Source organism: Mycetomoellerius zeteki, unplaced genomic scaffold, assembly GCF_001594055.1.
Source record: "Mycetomoellerius zeteki isolate Tzet28-1 unplaced genomic scaffold, Tzet1.0 scaffold228, whole genome shotgun sequence".
Taxonomy (NCBI): Eukaryota; Metazoa; Arthropoda; class Insecta; order Hymenoptera; family Formicidae; genus Mycetomoellerius; species Mycetomoellerius zeteki.
In genome coordinates this window covers 2,156,545-2,173,428 of record NW_017257203.1, presented here as the reverse complement: position 1 = coordinate 2,173,428, position 16,884 = coordinate 2,156,545, and the positions used below count along the sequence as shown (strand labels likewise).

Below are 16,884 nucleotides of genomic sequence, written 5' to 3'. Positions count from 1 at the left end.
AAACTGTTATGTAACATGTGTTATATTACATTTATATTATTCAGTGCAAATATATAACATTGATGTTATATTATTTTCAATTACTTTAGTGTCGACCGGAACTAAACATTACAATTTTTCTCTCTAGTAAACTGTTAGTCTTTTCACCTATAGGAGGCGGAGTGGCTTTATACTTCCTCATGCCGTCGCGATAACCCTTGTAATGATATACGATGTCAATGTCGCTGGGCGCAATGGAACTAGCGTTCTCCAAGTCGTAATGCTCCGGGATGTCTGGTTCCGGGTTATGTTCGTGAGGATGAAGAGAGATTTGGGTGGGCGGTGGTAACGGTGGATGCTCATCGCGAATGGGAGGTGACTTGGTGACCTCGCGCTCGATGATATCCGGCCGTTGTGGTCGATGCTCGGCGGTAGAGTTGATCTCGCGCTCTTTGTACTTCTTCGAGATCAACTCAGGACCCATATGACCAACGCCGCGCAAATCCGATGTGTCAGAGATATACGTGTTCTCATGACGGGACATGAGATTGTCATTTCCGGAACCGACCAGAGGATTGCCGGTCATGATGGCGTTGGTATTTTTGTTAACAACCGATGATGCTGACTTCTCTTTGTTCTGCCGGCGCAGTCGGAACACTATGAAACTCACCAGAATGGCAATTAATAGGATGACGAAAAAGACGATGACCAGAGTAATGCCAATACTGAGAGGGTCCGCGGCCGCAGCTGCACCGATACCGATCGGTCCTCTGCATCCAGTGCTCACTTTGCCATGATAAAGCACATTTTTGAAGATAGAACCGGAGCCGTTGAATGGTTGCACCTCATTATTGATGGTAAAGTTAGCCAGACAACCTTCAAAACTCCTAAAGCCAGCACTATGAGCGTAATAGAGATCCTGGCTGACTCCGCCAATCGATAAGACGGACAAATATGGATCGAGGAAATCATGAACTCCTGCCAAATCCAACTCATCGCCTGTTAGAGTACCATCGATCAACAGTCTTAATCCTCGAGCGTAGGCATGGAGAGTCAGATTATGCCAACGTCCGTCGGCGAGACCGCCCTCAATATTAATCGACATGTTCACTGGTGATCCAAGCAGAGACATGTAAACCAATTGGCCATTGCGAAGCTGAAACACATTATAGTCGTGTTAATTAGATTACGAAATGGAATCTATTTATTTATTTTCCATATTATTTATTTTATTCGTTCTTTATTCATTTATCTGTGATCTGAAAGTCAACAATTGGTATAGAACAGAAGTTGATATATCTCAGAATGCATCCAATTTATAATTGGTTTGAAATATGATCAATATTGCTACTAATTTTTGATAATTTTTGATAATAATAAAGTTAAGGAATTCTTGAGAATTAACTATTTTTTTAAATAAATGATTTTAATATTTCTTATGAGACAAAAAGGTGGTTGAAAATGTATCTCACCTCTACAGATGTAAAATGCTTATTTGTTGCAGCGTATATTAGGATACCATCGAGCCTCACGGTTTTGAACATCAAGCCAATTGTCTTCAAAGAAGGATTCGTTATAAAGCTCGTGTCTTCGATAAGACCGCGCTTAACGCGATTCACGTGCCATATCGTTGAACCACCGTAAAGGTACTCCAACAGTTGCATTCTTCTGTGTTTCTCCGAAATCTGCACAAACAATATCAATCATAATTCAAAATTATTTAAAAATAAAATTGATGGAGTATTAACAAAGTTGAATTATTATAGTATCTCTAACCAACTTGAATATTTTAATCCCTTTACTAATCTTTTACTAATAACTTTTAAAAATTTATTATCTCATATCTATAATATCAAATAATTTAATATTAACTATCTTATATCTAGTATTAAATTTTTTAATAACAATGTGTGGTAAATTCATTATTATTATTTCATTGTTACATTTATTGTATTAGTAATATTAAGTAAATATAATAATTATAATAAAGTATTATGCTATATAAAATCAATAGGATTTATTTATTTTTACCTTGAATTGAATAAATCCTCCCTCACTTAGTGTGATGGGTTCCAGGGCACCATGGCAATTGGGCGCTCTCAAAGATCCGCACTGGCACATCACTTGGTGCCACTTGTCGTGACATTGAGCATCCACGTCGCAGACGGATGCAGCGTCTTTCTCATCTTTCAGACAAGGATTCCGCTGCGATCTGACACACGTGGATTTCACACCACGCGATGCGAGTGGATTCGTCAGATTCAAGGTCCTTCCGTTTATTGACACCGAATGAATGCAACCCACGAAGTCATCAGAGTGCACTTGGCCTGGACGCTCCAACACGGGATCGGCATTCTCCAAGCCGCCCAATAGAAGAGGATTATTGTTGAAGTTTAAGGTTCTGAAAACGTTGCGCATTTTTAAATTTTGATCTACAGCGAGCAAACATTTTGAGCAAAATAAATCACTTTTTAAAAATATCGTCTCTAGTAATTATCTCTATTGACATCAAGTAATCAAGTTTTACAATTTAAAATAAAGTTTCTATAATTTGGCAATCAAAACCAAAACTGTATAATGTTTAATTCTAATAGAATTTAGTTTTCAATTCAATTTTAAGGTCTCATCTATAGTAGATTTATGAATTGATTTTCTTTTGTCAAAAAAATTTGGGGCATTTATTGGAAAAATTAATAGAACACTCACCCAGTCGGGCCCACATCGCCCGCGTAGCAGGTACCATCACCTGGTCTACAATCGTCGCAGACGTCGCCGTGTTCCTTGCAAGTGGACACGCTGAGCGAGATAACTCTACCGTTCCGAGTGGCGGTGACCTTGTGCCATTCACCATCCGATACCGGCCGCTCTGTCTTAATAGTGACGGTGGTGATCGCACTTCTGGCACCGCCGTACGAGAAGACCACTCGACCGTTTATCAATTCCAACACGACGAAATCCGAGCGGCCACCCGTCTGCGGTGCGTAGTTGTATAATAACAACGCGTCCGGTTTCGTGGTAGCGAACACCATAGTGATGTCATTCGTATTGGAATCCAACGCCGGGAATGCCATATACGACAACTCGTGGAAACCGAAGGTCGAGCGCTCGCAATGCCGGCCGTAGCGACCCTCGGGACAGCTACATCGATATCTAAGTGGATAATAATTTTATATCTTATTTCACTTTCGTACGAATTCGCACTCAGTCATTGAGTGGAGCAAGTATGTAGATTGCTATGTCATTTAAAATTATATTTAAAGTATCAACAAACCCAGGTTTTTCTCCCACACATAAGCCACCGTACAAGCAAGGATTCGGTCGACAGGAATCGGTGACTGCTTCACAGTGATTTCCTCTGTAGCCCGCTCTGCAAAGACAGAAGAAGCTGAAACTATCCGGGCTCTTTCTGCACGATCCGCCGTTTCGACACGGATTGCTGGCACACGCATCGCCTCTCTCAAGCTCGCACAGTTTGCCATCGCGATCGATAGGACAAGTGCATTGGAAATCATATCCTAAACGTCTGCACTGTCCTCCCTGTAGAAATTTTCATATTACATTATATATATTAAACTTTGTTCCACGTTTTATTTACAGAATATCTTTTTTTTTTAAATACTCACTAGCAAACAAGGATTTGGAGAACACGGATCCTGTCTTCTTTCACATCTATCACCGGTGAAGCCGTCCCGACATTTACAGGCCATCTCGTGCAACATTCTGGGTGACGTCAGGATCAGTGCCTGGCTGTCGGTGATCCTGGCGTCATCGTATATAGCCAATCGGTCGCTGCAGCTGCCCCCGTTTTCGCAAGGCATGTGTTTGCACGGAGAATAGTTGATGATGAATGAGTGATCTTCGAGCAATGTCTGGATTTGGTCTTGATTACGCATCAATAAATCGGTTACTTCGTATCTCGTTCGATATCCTGAAGAAAATGAATAAAATATTATCAAAGTTATATTATATTATATTATTATTTTCTAATGTATATAATAAGTAATATATTGTGAAACTGGATAATAAATATCTCAAGTAATATGTAGAGCTACATTGACGTCAAATTAACGCGTAGTTCAACAAAATCTTCAAGTTTCACTCGTTATCAAGATGGTATCGCGAAAATCAAGTGTTACTTGAAATAATGACACATGAATATATCAACACATAAATATATTAGTTTGATATCCAATAACACACATATTTTAACTTACCTTGCGGAGATTCCACTGCCAAGTGAACGTTCAGATCCGGTCCGTTTTCACCGATGCTGAAAATGGTAAGTGTTTCGCCGATATTGATTTTCTGCTGCAAGAGATCCAAGAGAGCCCGGTAGTATCGACTAAGAAAATCATTAGCGGTCAATTTGAAAATTTGCAGGGTCACGCTGTTCTCGATAGTGGCGTTTGAGAAGATCAGAAAATCGACGGTGACCTTAGAGACCACATCCGGATGTCGTCCATCATTGCCGGAGACACTCAAAGAATATCCTACTTCTGTATACCCACACAATCAAGATATTAATTAAAAAGTTTTCTACATAATATTCTACTTAGAATAAATTAATGTTCATAGATATAGATGATAAAATGTATCTAAACCTCAATCGAGACATAACATTATGAAACACTTATCGACAAGCTAATACGTACGTTACTTTTTAAAAAATAGATCGTTTATTTTAGAAATATCCAATTTAATATTAAAAATTACTTGTTTTTAATATTCAAAATAAGTAATTAATTTCCTTCCAATATGAATTTCTTTAAGGGTAGAAAAAAAATTGGTTATAAATCTCGAGAAATCTGCCATTTCGCGATTGATGTATAACGTGCCTGATGTAATTTTGTTGGTGTGCAGATCGCAGGCAGTGGGAATGGTGAGCACACGTGAACTCGCGCCTTGAATGATCTTGCACGTGAAAGCCCCGGTGATATCCGGATCATTGGGATGCACATCAGCGATCTTTCCCAGTGGTGTTTTGCCATTGAATGAGTGCACCATCACGTGTACCGATCTTGGCGTGGATGGACTGTCGTTCTGATCAGTGATGATTACGACAATATTATGTTCGCTCTTCATTCGGGGTATACCCGAGTCCTCCACTTCAATCTACACAAACAAAAATATGTATCATTCTCTTAAACACTATTTATATAAATCAAAATAGAAATTTTCTATTTTCTGTTTTTTTGTAATGATATACATTTTCTTAGCAATCCTAGCGTTTCCAAAGCTCTGTCGAAAACTTTTATTTTTCATAGATTGATTTAGATTGAAAGAAAGAAACTATTACCAAGTTTCATAAACATGAAATTGAAACAATTGCTATTTTTACATTTAAAACTTTTTGAAACGTATGAAAATACGTTAAAAACTATGAAAATTTAGATCTAGAATCTAGATTTTTATCAATTATAGAAATTATATTAGGAATTATACATAGAAATTTTTAGAAAGTAATGTAATCTATGTGTAACTGCAGAGATCTTAAAATTTTCTAAAGACTGACCGCTTTATCGCTTCTCTTCGATAACAAATAATGTAACAAGATGATACAGTTAGAATCACTTTTATTACAGTTACGTTATGCGATACCAACCATGAGGTCCAACTGCGACATCGTTTCTCTATCGAGTCTTCTGGTGGTTCTCAATATACCCGAATGCTTGTCCAAGGTCACCATGTCGCTCTGTCTTCCTTCGATCAATCTATAGGTGAATGGCGCACCATTGGGTGGTAGATCAGGATCAGTCGCGCTCAGAGTCATGATGCTGGTACCTACTGGTTCGTTTTCACTGACGTAACCGATTACTTCCGGAGGATCAAAGACTGGGCCATTGTCATTTACATCTTGCAGCTCGATGTGCATCATTGCGGTGCCAGTTTGCGCCGGTGTACCGGTGTCAATCGCGCCGATCGTCAGATCGTACGTGGGCACGGTTTCGCGATCTAATTGCTTTGCTGTCTCGACGTCACCGGTCTGTGGATCGACTTTGAAGGCCTGACCGAGATTGCCACTGATAATGGAATACGAGAATTGATTGTTCTGCGGCTTGATGTCCTTGTCGATCGCGCGGACAGTAAGCACACGGGTGCCGTAGATAGCGCTCTCCGACACGATGGCATCGTAGGTACTCTGCAGAAATTCTGGCGGGTCGTTACCATCCTGGATGGAAATGATTACCTGCGCTTCGTCGGTGTCATTGCCACGTATACCACCGCCGTTCTTTGCCATCACTGTCAGCACCACGCGATTCTGCGTCTCGCGATCAAGCTGGCGCGACACCCGAACGATGCCAGTATCCGAACCGATCGAGAAGCCGCGGTCGTTAGACGAGCCCACGAAGAGATAGTACACACGGCCATCCTCGCCCGAGTCCTGATCGGTCGCCTGAACCGCGCCAACTGATGTACCCACCTCGGCGCTCTCCGAGACGTCCATGTGAAACACAGGTTGAATGAAATGAGGATAGTATTCGTTCACGCCGGTGATGTGAACCACCACAGTTGTAAAGCCGACCATCTGTGGGTTTGAATCTGGATTGGCCGCGACGATGTCGAGAGTATACTCATTCGCCTCTTCGTAATCGAAGGTAGCATCCGACATGATCTCACCGGTATTCCCGCGGATGCGGAAGTAGTCCTTGCCGGTACCACCTAGGATTTCATACTGCACTATGGCATACTTGGGCGAGTCAATGTCCCGAGCGACCACCTGGAATTTTGTGAAAAAAAATTACGATTATTTATCAATTATATTATACATCAATTTTATATTAATTTATGTATTAAGAAATATATTGGAAATAAATGTAAATATGGAAAAACATTAGATTTAATCCATCAGTATCACTTTACTAGGTATAACATATTTAACTTTCATTTTTCAATATTTATAACTTTTTTATTAATAAAAGTATATATATTCGCTTGACATCGTTATATTTTTTAATGCATTTCGTTAAAACAAATTTTTACAGTATATTCATTTTTATAAAAGTTATAAGTAATCGAATTGGGTTGGACATTAGGTATGTCATATTCAAGCATATTGTTTTTTTATGGCATCAAAGATCATCAATTGATTTATTTAAGAAATGAGGAAACTTGAAATAGCAAATTTATAATAATTTCTTCGTATTTTAAGCTCAAGATTCGAATAATTTATCTAGCTAGATAGTCAGCTAAAAATAAAAAATACCAACAAACATAAACCAGAGTAAAAAATTCCACGATAAACATACCTTGTAAACGAAACTATCGGGCGGCGAATTTTCCGGTAAAAACGCTTCATATATACTTTGATTGAAGGTCGGAGGATTGTCGTTGATGTCGGTGACATGGATAGTTAAGATCGCAACTACTTGCTTCGGCTCGAATCCCATATCCGTGGCGGTGATATTCAGTCGATATTCCTGTACCTGATCGTAATCAAAAGGCTCGAGTCGAGTGACTACGCCGGTGACAGGGTGTACATAGAACTGATTCTTCTCGTTGCCTGACGAAATTGTGTAACGAATCATGCCGTTGGGTCCACTATCGTTGTCGTAGGCGTAAACTGTCTGAAGCGTGGCATTGATCACTTCGCTTTCCGGCACTCTGACCTGGTAATTGTCGGCGACGAAGGCGGGCGTATGTTTGTTCTCGCCGGAGATTATAAGGGTCAGGACAATCTCATCCTTCTGCGGTGGTACGCCTTTATCGGTGACACGCGTGAATGCCGTTGAGACTCTTGCGCACGTAAATCCAGCCAGATTGCTCCTCAATGGCGAACAGAACATCAGTTTCGTTCATGTTCTCCAGCGAATAACTGACCTCTGCGTTCACGCCAAAGTCAGCGTCGTCATGTGCGATCAGCTGAATAATGCGCTTGCCTACTTCGCAATTCTCCGGTACCGCTGACAGATAGGATCTCTGCTCAAAACGAGGAGCGTTGTTGTTGGCATCTACCACGCTCACGTGCACCACTGTCCTCGAAGACATTGGTGGTTTGCCATTATCAGTGGCGATTACTGTCAGCGAGTACAGATTCTCCGGCGAGGATGGCCGATGAGTGTGCTTGTAGCGTAGAGTACGCTTGCTGAAGACATCGCCGGTCGCAGGATCAACAGTGAAAAGATCGGACGGTTGCAGCAGGCTGTAAGATATGACGGAATTTGGTCCCTGTTTATCACGATCAGTAGCCGCGACCGTGCCAACATGCGTCACTTGTGGCTGAAGCTCGGGAAAAAGGAAATGATAGGTATCTTCGTCAAACTCGGGTGCATTGTCATTTTGATCCTGAATAGTGATCGTCAAGGCGGTCTCTGCTCGCCATGCGCCGTCCCCTGCTGCGACCTACAATGAAATTATAGAAAATAAGGAATAAATTATAAATAATTAGGAATTATTAGAAAACATAAAGTATAACATATGTAGCATAAATGCCCAAGTATAGCATAAATGCCTTCCTTCCCTCAAATATAAATGTGTAAATAAATGTGTAAACTTTAAAAAATGTTTGAATCTTTTAAATTTTTAACAATAAACAATTTCTCTAAATTTTTGTATTATTTTTTGTAAATTCAAACGCAATTCTTTTGATTTTATGTTACAAATCTTTGTCAATCACATAAAATAGTAAATTAAGATTAAATATCCTACCTTTAGTAGATACTCATCCTGTTCCTCTCTGTCGAGCTGTCCAGCAACGGTTACATTTCCGCTTAGGGCATCGATGGAAAACTTCATTCCTAGATTTTCAGTGAAGCTGTAACTGACGTTCGCATTCTGACCAATGTCCAGATCACTGCTGGTAATGCGTATAACGAACGTGTCAATTTCCGCGTTTTCTGTCACATTGACGCTGAACAGTCGCGTGAAATGCGGCGGATTATCATTCTTATCCAGAACGGTAACGAGCACCATGGCGGTGCCGGTTAATCGGGGATGACCTTGATCTCTGGCTTCTACGATGAGCTCGTAAGACGCAATCTGAAGAAATTCCAATGTGAATATAATTAAATGACACTATTAATTAAATATGTGTGAGATATTTTCAGGATCCTTAGATGGATAGGTTCGAGATAATTACAACTGGCTTTAAATATTGTAATCAATTAATTGGATATTATGACTGTAATTGGTTACAATATCCTCACCTCTTCGCGATCCAACTTCTCATTAGTCTCAATCTGCCCAGTTCTGCTGTCAATGATAAAGGACCCGGAGAAGTCGTCGACTAGATGATAAGTGACTTGTCCGTTTTCACCGGAATCGCGATCCCTTGCTGACACTTTGATGACGAATAACGGCGGATATTCTTCCTCCATCACGGTCGCGTTGTAAATGGGTGCCTCCATAATCGGTGCATTATCGTTAGCGTCCGTGACATTCACTAGAAGTTGGAGAACGCTACGCAGCGGGGGTGTGTCCGAATCGCGAACTTCAATCCAGGCTTCGTAGTGCGGAGCCGTCTCGTAATCAAACCCAGAGGCAACCACGACCTAAAGAAGGATTGTAATAATAGAATAATATATTAAAAAAAAACTAAAGAAAATAATTTTTAAAATAGTTTTATATTCCATATGAAAAAGAAGGAGACAAAGAACTAAATAAATAAAATTTAAATGTCCAATCTCATTTACCTCTCCAGTGTGAGAATCGATTCTCAAAGCATCTCCCACATTTCCGCCGGCTATACCATAGATCAAATTACTCGCTGGTCCGCTTTTCGGTGTAGTAGCGCTCAGCTTGGTGATCACTTTGCTCTCGGACACATCCTCAGACAGCGTGAACCTCGTACTGACGCTGGATCGGAAGCTGGGAAACAGCTGCCGTTCCCACAAGTGGATCACCAGATCGGCTGTGACGTGCTGAGGCTCGGCACCGCAGTCCGATGCCAGTATTTGTAGTTGATAGGTGGTCTGGTCGTCGATCAGTTCTTGAGTAGCACGGATCACACCATTGTTGAGATCGATGGTGAACCGATTGGCATCCTTACCATGCAGCGAATAAACGATCCGCGAATTCTCGCCGTCATCATCATCGCTTGCTTTCGCGCCGAAGACAAAGTCGCCTTTAAAAAAAATCGACATTAATATTTGGACTCGCAGTTAGCTAATTGGTGAAAAGCAAAACCACTCTATGATGGTTCTTTCTTTCAGTAATCAGCAATTGTAACTAGTTGTTGTAAATTTGCTCCACTCATTCTCAGATAATTTAGGAAATGAAAGTTAAATTTGATACTTGTAAACTTCCTCAACAATTTTGCTAAAAAAATCAACCTGATTTCTTGAATCTCTCGAAGAAAAGAAATTCTTCTTTCCTTTCTGAATTTTCTTAGTTTAATTAATTAAACGCATCTAATTAACATACTTAATATCGTCGCCAATCTTATTATACCTGGTTTAGTCGCGTTTGGAACATAGGCTGTATATCGGGGACTGGAAAAACGGGGCGCATTGTCGTTCACATCCGTCACATAAATCGTCAGATTGACGGCAGAGGCACGCGGTTCCGTCGGGCTTGAATCTCTGGCCACTAGAGTCAAATAATACACAGCAGTCTGCTCGCGATCCAACGGTACCGTGGTGAACACCTCGCCCGTGTCAGGATCTGCGGAAAACCGCTCCGCTTTGTCTCCAAGTAGGTTGTAGCTATTTTGAATAAATAATAAAAATTATTTAAACATGGTAAAGTATATTATCAATAAAATTAAACCGAGCATGTTTTATCAAACAGACTATTATTTTGCTATGATTGTTTTGGATTCTTAAAATAAGTATATTTAAAAATTCTTATATGGATTCAACTCTTCGTCGCAAAATTTTACGTAAAAAAGAAGAATCTATAAATTTCTTATTTAAAATTATTAAATTCCTTAGTAACTATTAACTTAAACTTAGAGCTAAAAGTACGATACAGAGAGAAAACTATAGAATATATCTGAATAATATTTATAATAAAAATAAAGAGGTAAATTTTTTTCTACTGTAAGGAAAGTAGAATTACACAATAAACTTTCTTTCAGATTCAAGATCGCATACATGTATAAAATGGAGTGCATTTTCAATCATAATTACGCAACATCAGCGAGGAGTACCTACCTTATTTTCGCATTGAATCCTTCATCCTTGTCTGTCGCATGCGGCTTGATGACCCAAGTTCCAGCGGGTGCGTTCTCCACCACGGTGGCCTTGTAGTCCTGCCGTGCAAACTCGGGACTGTGATCGTTCACGTCGAGGACGACTATCCTGACGATGCCCGATCCGGTGAGAGGCGGCGAGCCTGCGAATACGCAGAAAAATGTGAAACTTCAGTCGTGTATGTCGTTGGGCAGCCATAAAGCGACAACCATCGTCGCACCGATGCGTCGTGCCGTTGCTCTAGCTCCAAGTTCTTCTATTTGTATTAATTTTTTTTTAGCTTTTATTGCTATCTCGCGAACCGTAACGCCGTGCGACCGTAGTTGGGTCAGTGGCGCGATTATTCCGCTAAATTTACAGCCCGCCTCTCGCGGCTCGTTTATGACGGTTTAAATCGGTCCAAACGGAAGGTAAACCGGGGCCATAATTTTAACAGAATATTATTGTGGTGTCCGCGTCGCCCGCGAGACGCCGTAAAGTGATTTAGAACTTGTCCGTGCTCGCCATGGAATATAAGCACATATTTACTTTTAACCGACGAATCGTTACTCCTACAATCTTTCCTTTGCAGATTTCTGTTACAAAATTAGTTGGAACAAAAATAAAGTGCGCAAATCCACAGAGGAACATCATTTAAAGCAAAAGTCTACTGATATTATTTATTTTATTACATTGTTATTTATTTTATATTTCTAAATGTGAGTCAATTGTAAATACGTAATAATTGAGTTTATTGTAAATTTATTTCTTAGATAAATTTGGGAATGAAAAGTTGAATTTGATGCTTCGGGAACTAAAAGTTGAATTTAATATTTGTAAACTTCTTCGATAATTTTGCTAAAAAAAAATTAACTCGATCCTTTTTGAATCTGTCAAGGAAAGAAATTCGCTTCCTGAATTTTCTTACCCTTATAGAAATCTATAATGCTAAAAGACAGTAATTAATTACTTATTTTTAATATTAAAAGTGATATTTAATACTTTTAGTACTTTAAATAAGTAATTAATTATTATCTTTCAATAATAAATTAGGCAGTATTAGATTTCTGTACAAAAATAGTTCTTAATTTAACATATTCAATTAGAATGATCCTAATTGATGCTTTCTTGGGAGTCGCTTTCAAGAAACAAAGAGCACAGTGAGAAAAATTTCTGGTTAAAAATAAACAAACCAGTAAGATTTTGCAGATATCAATCAGAATTTAATTCGGTCATCATAATTAGACATCTGGTTATCTCAACTAAAATTAGATAAGAGATTTATTAAAAAAATTCTGGTTCGTCAACCAATAATTTTTCTCAGTACAATACATTGAGGGTTGTGAGGAAAAGCAACTTTTCTGAATCGCGGAAGTACACGCGGCGATTAAATAATGGCCGATACACACTGGGGTAATTTAGACGTGACACAAGCGTTCTCCAGCGGTACCCATTGTGCTACCCACTTATGATTTACGGATTGGGATACCTGGAGTAACGACGTTAGTACGCGCGGAAAAATCTCGCCGCGGCTTAATTGCGCCGCCTAAAACGCACCATTACTCTCCAGCAGAAAAGGAGGGAACCGATTTCTCTGATTGCACATCGGATATGTGTATACGCGGCACATGTACATGTACATGGCAAGCGTTGGCGTAGCCCAGGGCCACGCGCCTGTACGGACGTACACCGTTCAATCACGCGGAGAGTTCCCGTCGAGGGATAAGAGAAAGGAGGAAAGAGAGGAAAGAGAGAAAGAAAGAGAAGAAGAGAGAAAACGGGAGAAGAAGACGGAGGCTGAGACTAAAACTGTATTTATCATGTTCTAGGTAAATATCCCGTAAGATCGTAAGAGTACAAATTGGATATATAGACTGCGTCAAAAGTCTTGCGTTTTCCTGTAGGTGCAGATTTTTCCTTCATTACTTGCTTCAGAATATATTTGATAAAGAAAAGAATTAATTACATATAAAATTTATATTAATATTAATTAACAAAGAATACCATTCAATAGATAAATCTTACAAGTGCTGACTCGCGTATCATAACTCCTCGTAAAAACAAAATGTACATTTCAAAAAGGTAAATAAAAAAGTATAATTTAATCTAAGCATAAAAGTCAAATAGTTGTGTCAATAATGTCATGAAATTAACAATCCATCTTAGAGTAACGATAAAAATTTGACGGAAGAAGATTATCTGAAGCGGATTATCTGAAAATAATAAAATATAATAATAAATTACCGCCAGTAAAAACAAGAAAATAGAAGAAATACATGAAGAAAGAGGAAAAAATGACAAACGTAGCGGTATAACAATTGCAGTACACAATGTACGTGGTGAACGCAAGTTCCCAGGGATTCAAAGTCAGGAGAGATGGCCCACTTTGCATAACAAGTAATAGCATAATTTGCTTACTGCTTACTAATGACAGTAATGAAGAAGCTCACTTGTTACGCCGATTTCCACCGAACGGGATGTTCAGCTCGGCTGATCAGGAATATCAATTTTTAGGGAAATCGCTAGCCTTAGGTATCACGAGTATGAGTAATAGAGTAAGAACGCATGTATATGACTTCTCGCGAGAATGTTATCCTTACCGAAAAGAGGTGTTAAGAAATAATCTTTGTTAAGCGCCAGTTGGCGATATTCCGACTGACATATATATCTTTTTAATTATAAGGAAATAAAACACAAACGCACAAGTCATTGAATAGTATTTCTCAACAGAAACGAGACATCCTGTTTACGTGCGACAGATGCTGAAGGGGTCACAAGAGCCTATAATCGCCCCAACGATGTGCATCGCGCAAGACAAAAATACGTGCTCCGAGAGTGCGCTGACGGGTGAGCGCGTGACAGTGTTCTGCGGGTATATGAATAAAGTAGAATATAATGTGCGAGTGCGGGCACTATCCAAAAGAAATGGTTCTCTCTCTCTCTCTCCTTCTTTTTTCAAACAAAAAGAAGAAGTCGTGAGGCCCAAAACGCGCGCAGGACCTCACGAACGGCGGAACGAGAAGACAGGGGGAGAGGACGGCACGGACGAGATGGTGAGGTGGTGAAGAACGAAGCGTGCTGAAGAAGGGGAGAAGGGAGCCTTAAAGCCTGCGGTCGAACAGGAGAACCGGAGAGAGGAACGGTAGAAGAAGAGGAGGAGAAGGAGAAAGGAGGAGAGGACAGTGCCAGCGCTGAGGTAGACAGGGAGGAAGGCATTCGAGGCCGATTATCATAATCGCGCGTCATAACTCTGCGGGCTTGTCTACCTCGCCGGGGACCGATTGGGCCATCGAGCCACCGCGACCGGGGGCGGGACGGGAAGAGGGGCGGGCGGGGAAGGGGTGAAGACCGGGGGAGAGGGAGGACCAGAGGAGGACTACCGGCTTCTAAGAGGAAGCAAGGAGAAAAAAAGGAAGGTTTAAGAGGGAGGAACTGCCCACCGCTTAAAGAATCTCATCGAACAACCCACAAATTTATATCCAATTTGTATATTACCGCTCATTACTTAAACCCACCGCGTACATAGTCTATCGTTTCTCGTCTATGTGCTGGATAACGCTGTATTGACATTTCGGCGGACCGTCATTTAATGGACGGCTGGTGGTACGGTTTGCATAAGGAATTAGCACGAATCGATCGCCAGCATAATTTCACGAATGTTTAAAAGCCAATCACGTATAGGATGACTGGAAATAATAGCAATCGCACCAATCGTAAAGTCAATTGACAGCCAATCAAAATTCTTTTTGAATATACACGAAATGACAAAAAGAAATAGTAAAGTGCGCATTTCGACTATGCGATACAATAGTAATGTTATAATTAATATTATAATTATAGTAATTAAAATGTAAAAATAAAAGATATTAAATAAAAGATATATATATAATGAATTTTTATAAATATTAGTTTTTAAAGGAAAGAAATGAAAAAAATAGATTTAAGAAAAAAAATTGTCCGTCGTTTAAATTTTCTTCCTTACCAAATAAAATTACATTGTAATAATTGTAACTTATTTTTATCCAACAATATTCGGTTACACTGATGCGCCAATCTAAACTTAATTAAGTTCTTTGTTCGTACTAATTCGCAACCAGTTTTACACAGACCGGCTACAGCGAGATGGATCGTAAAAATAATTCCTGTCAGAGAATAAGGGGCTGTCCTTTCGGTGTCGATCATTATATAATAGATTGTCCGGAATATATTTATTTTTATTTTAGGGATACACCGGATATCCGAAAAGTATCCGGTATCCGGTATTAATTCGGCACGTTTTTTATCCGACCGGATATCATTAGTATCCGGGAATATATCCGGTTGAAATTTTATGTCATTAAATTGCTGATTTGTTATTTTAGAAATGAGTACGCATATTCATCATGCCATATTAATATTGTATATATTGTTGCAAAATTACAATTCTTTCTTTACAGCCTTTTCTTGGTTTTTTTTTCTTAGAAGACAGTTTTCCGAAATCCGATTGGATATCCTACTCAAAGAAATTGCCTTCTCGGATATCCGATATCCGGTATCCAGTAATTACGATCCAGTGCATTCTTACTTATTTTTTATAACATTTAAAAATTACTTTAATAAAATTTTCATAGAATAAAAAAAGTGGTCGACATGTAAAATACAAATATATGCAAATATGTAATCAGAGAATAAACGTAACGTTTTTAAACAAACGATTCTTGCTACGCGATAAACATTTGCTTTCTACAATTATCGTATCTTCCTTAATTTGTAACTAGTTACGAGTTTTCTTATCTACATTTGACTAGGTCATAACACAAGACATTCTAACAATGTTGCAACATTTCTACTATTTAACTGGAATGTTGAAATGTTGCTGCAATATAATTTGAATGTTGCAATCTTGTTATAATATAACTAGCATGTCGTAACGTTGCTGCAATATAACTTGAATGTTGTTGGTATGTAGTTAAAATATTGCTACAATATTGATGGAATGTTCAATGGGATATTTAATAGCTGTTGCGAGTAACTTACCGGTATCCATAGCCGATACAGTAAGTGTATATTCTGGTACCAGTTCCCTATCCAACGGACGAAGAAGCGATATATCGCCGGTGCTCGCATTTATGCGGAATAAATCTGTGTCACCCTCCTTGAGGAAGTATCTCACTTGATCGTTGTACGGTGGAGTGTCTGCGTCGTACGCTTTAACCTTTTAACGGACACACAAAGTTTTAATTTTAATTTATTTATCAAAATTTATTCGATTCGCACGTACAATAAAATGAAATTTCGACCTATATAATTATAATTAATATCTAAATTTTTTTAATTATTAATTATGGAATTATTATGCATATTTTTTTAAAACTCGAATAATCGGTTTAATTCAACAAAAGGACTCGAATATTCGGAATACTTCGAACGCTTTATTCTTTGCGGTATTAAGTACCTGTATCACAAAACCGCCACCCGGCGGCACCATGTTCTCCATAACATGCGCTAGATAAGGCGAATCAAGGAAGATTGGTGCATTGTCGTTGATGTCGAGCACAGTAATAGTAATTTGGGCTGTATCGCTGCGCGGCTCCTTTCCGACTTCTTCCGCACAATCCTCGCTACGGATCATCAAATGGTACCGCGGTTTGCGTTCAAAATTCAAGTTTTTCGCCACCCGAATCACACCACCATCCTCTGAGATCGTGAAGTCCCGATTATCATCCCCCATTGCGATGCTGTACCGAACTCTGCCGTTCGCACCTTCGTCACGATCCATTGCCGACACCTGAAGCCAAACCAACAAAAAATGACGATT

At 39.5% G+C, this 16,884-nt stretch overlaps 1 protein-coding gene across 1 annotated transcript in view; it reads right to left on the bottom strand.

Moving 5' to 3' along the window:
- ft (cadherin-related tumor suppressor fat) overlaps window positions 1-16,884 on the bottom strand; it is a 108,955-nt gene that overhangs the window by 1,871 nt on the left and 90,200 nt on the right. Inside the window, 18 exon segments of the mRNA XM_018448972.1 lie at window positions 148-1,135; window positions 1,452-1,664; window positions 2,011-2,380; window positions 2,686-3,129; window positions 3,251-3,516; window positions 3,603-3,907; window positions 4,194-4,475; window positions 4,815-5,091; window positions 5,582-6,697; window positions 7,227-7,704; window positions 7,706-8,319; window positions 8,626-8,955; window positions 9,123-9,467; window positions 9,609-10,039; window positions 10,366-10,619; window positions 11,070-11,250; window positions 16,104-16,281; window positions 16,522-16,854. Coding sequence (XP_018304474.1) covers window positions 148-1,135; window positions 1,452-1,664; window positions 2,011-2,380; window positions 2,686-3,129; window positions 3,251-3,516; window positions 3,603-3,907; window positions 4,194-4,475; window positions 4,815-5,091; window positions 5,582-6,697; window positions 7,227-7,704; window positions 7,706-8,319; window positions 8,626-8,955; window positions 9,123-9,467; window positions 9,609-10,039; window positions 10,366-10,619; window positions 11,070-11,250; window positions 16,104-16,281; window positions 16,522-16,854 — 7,405 coding nt within the window.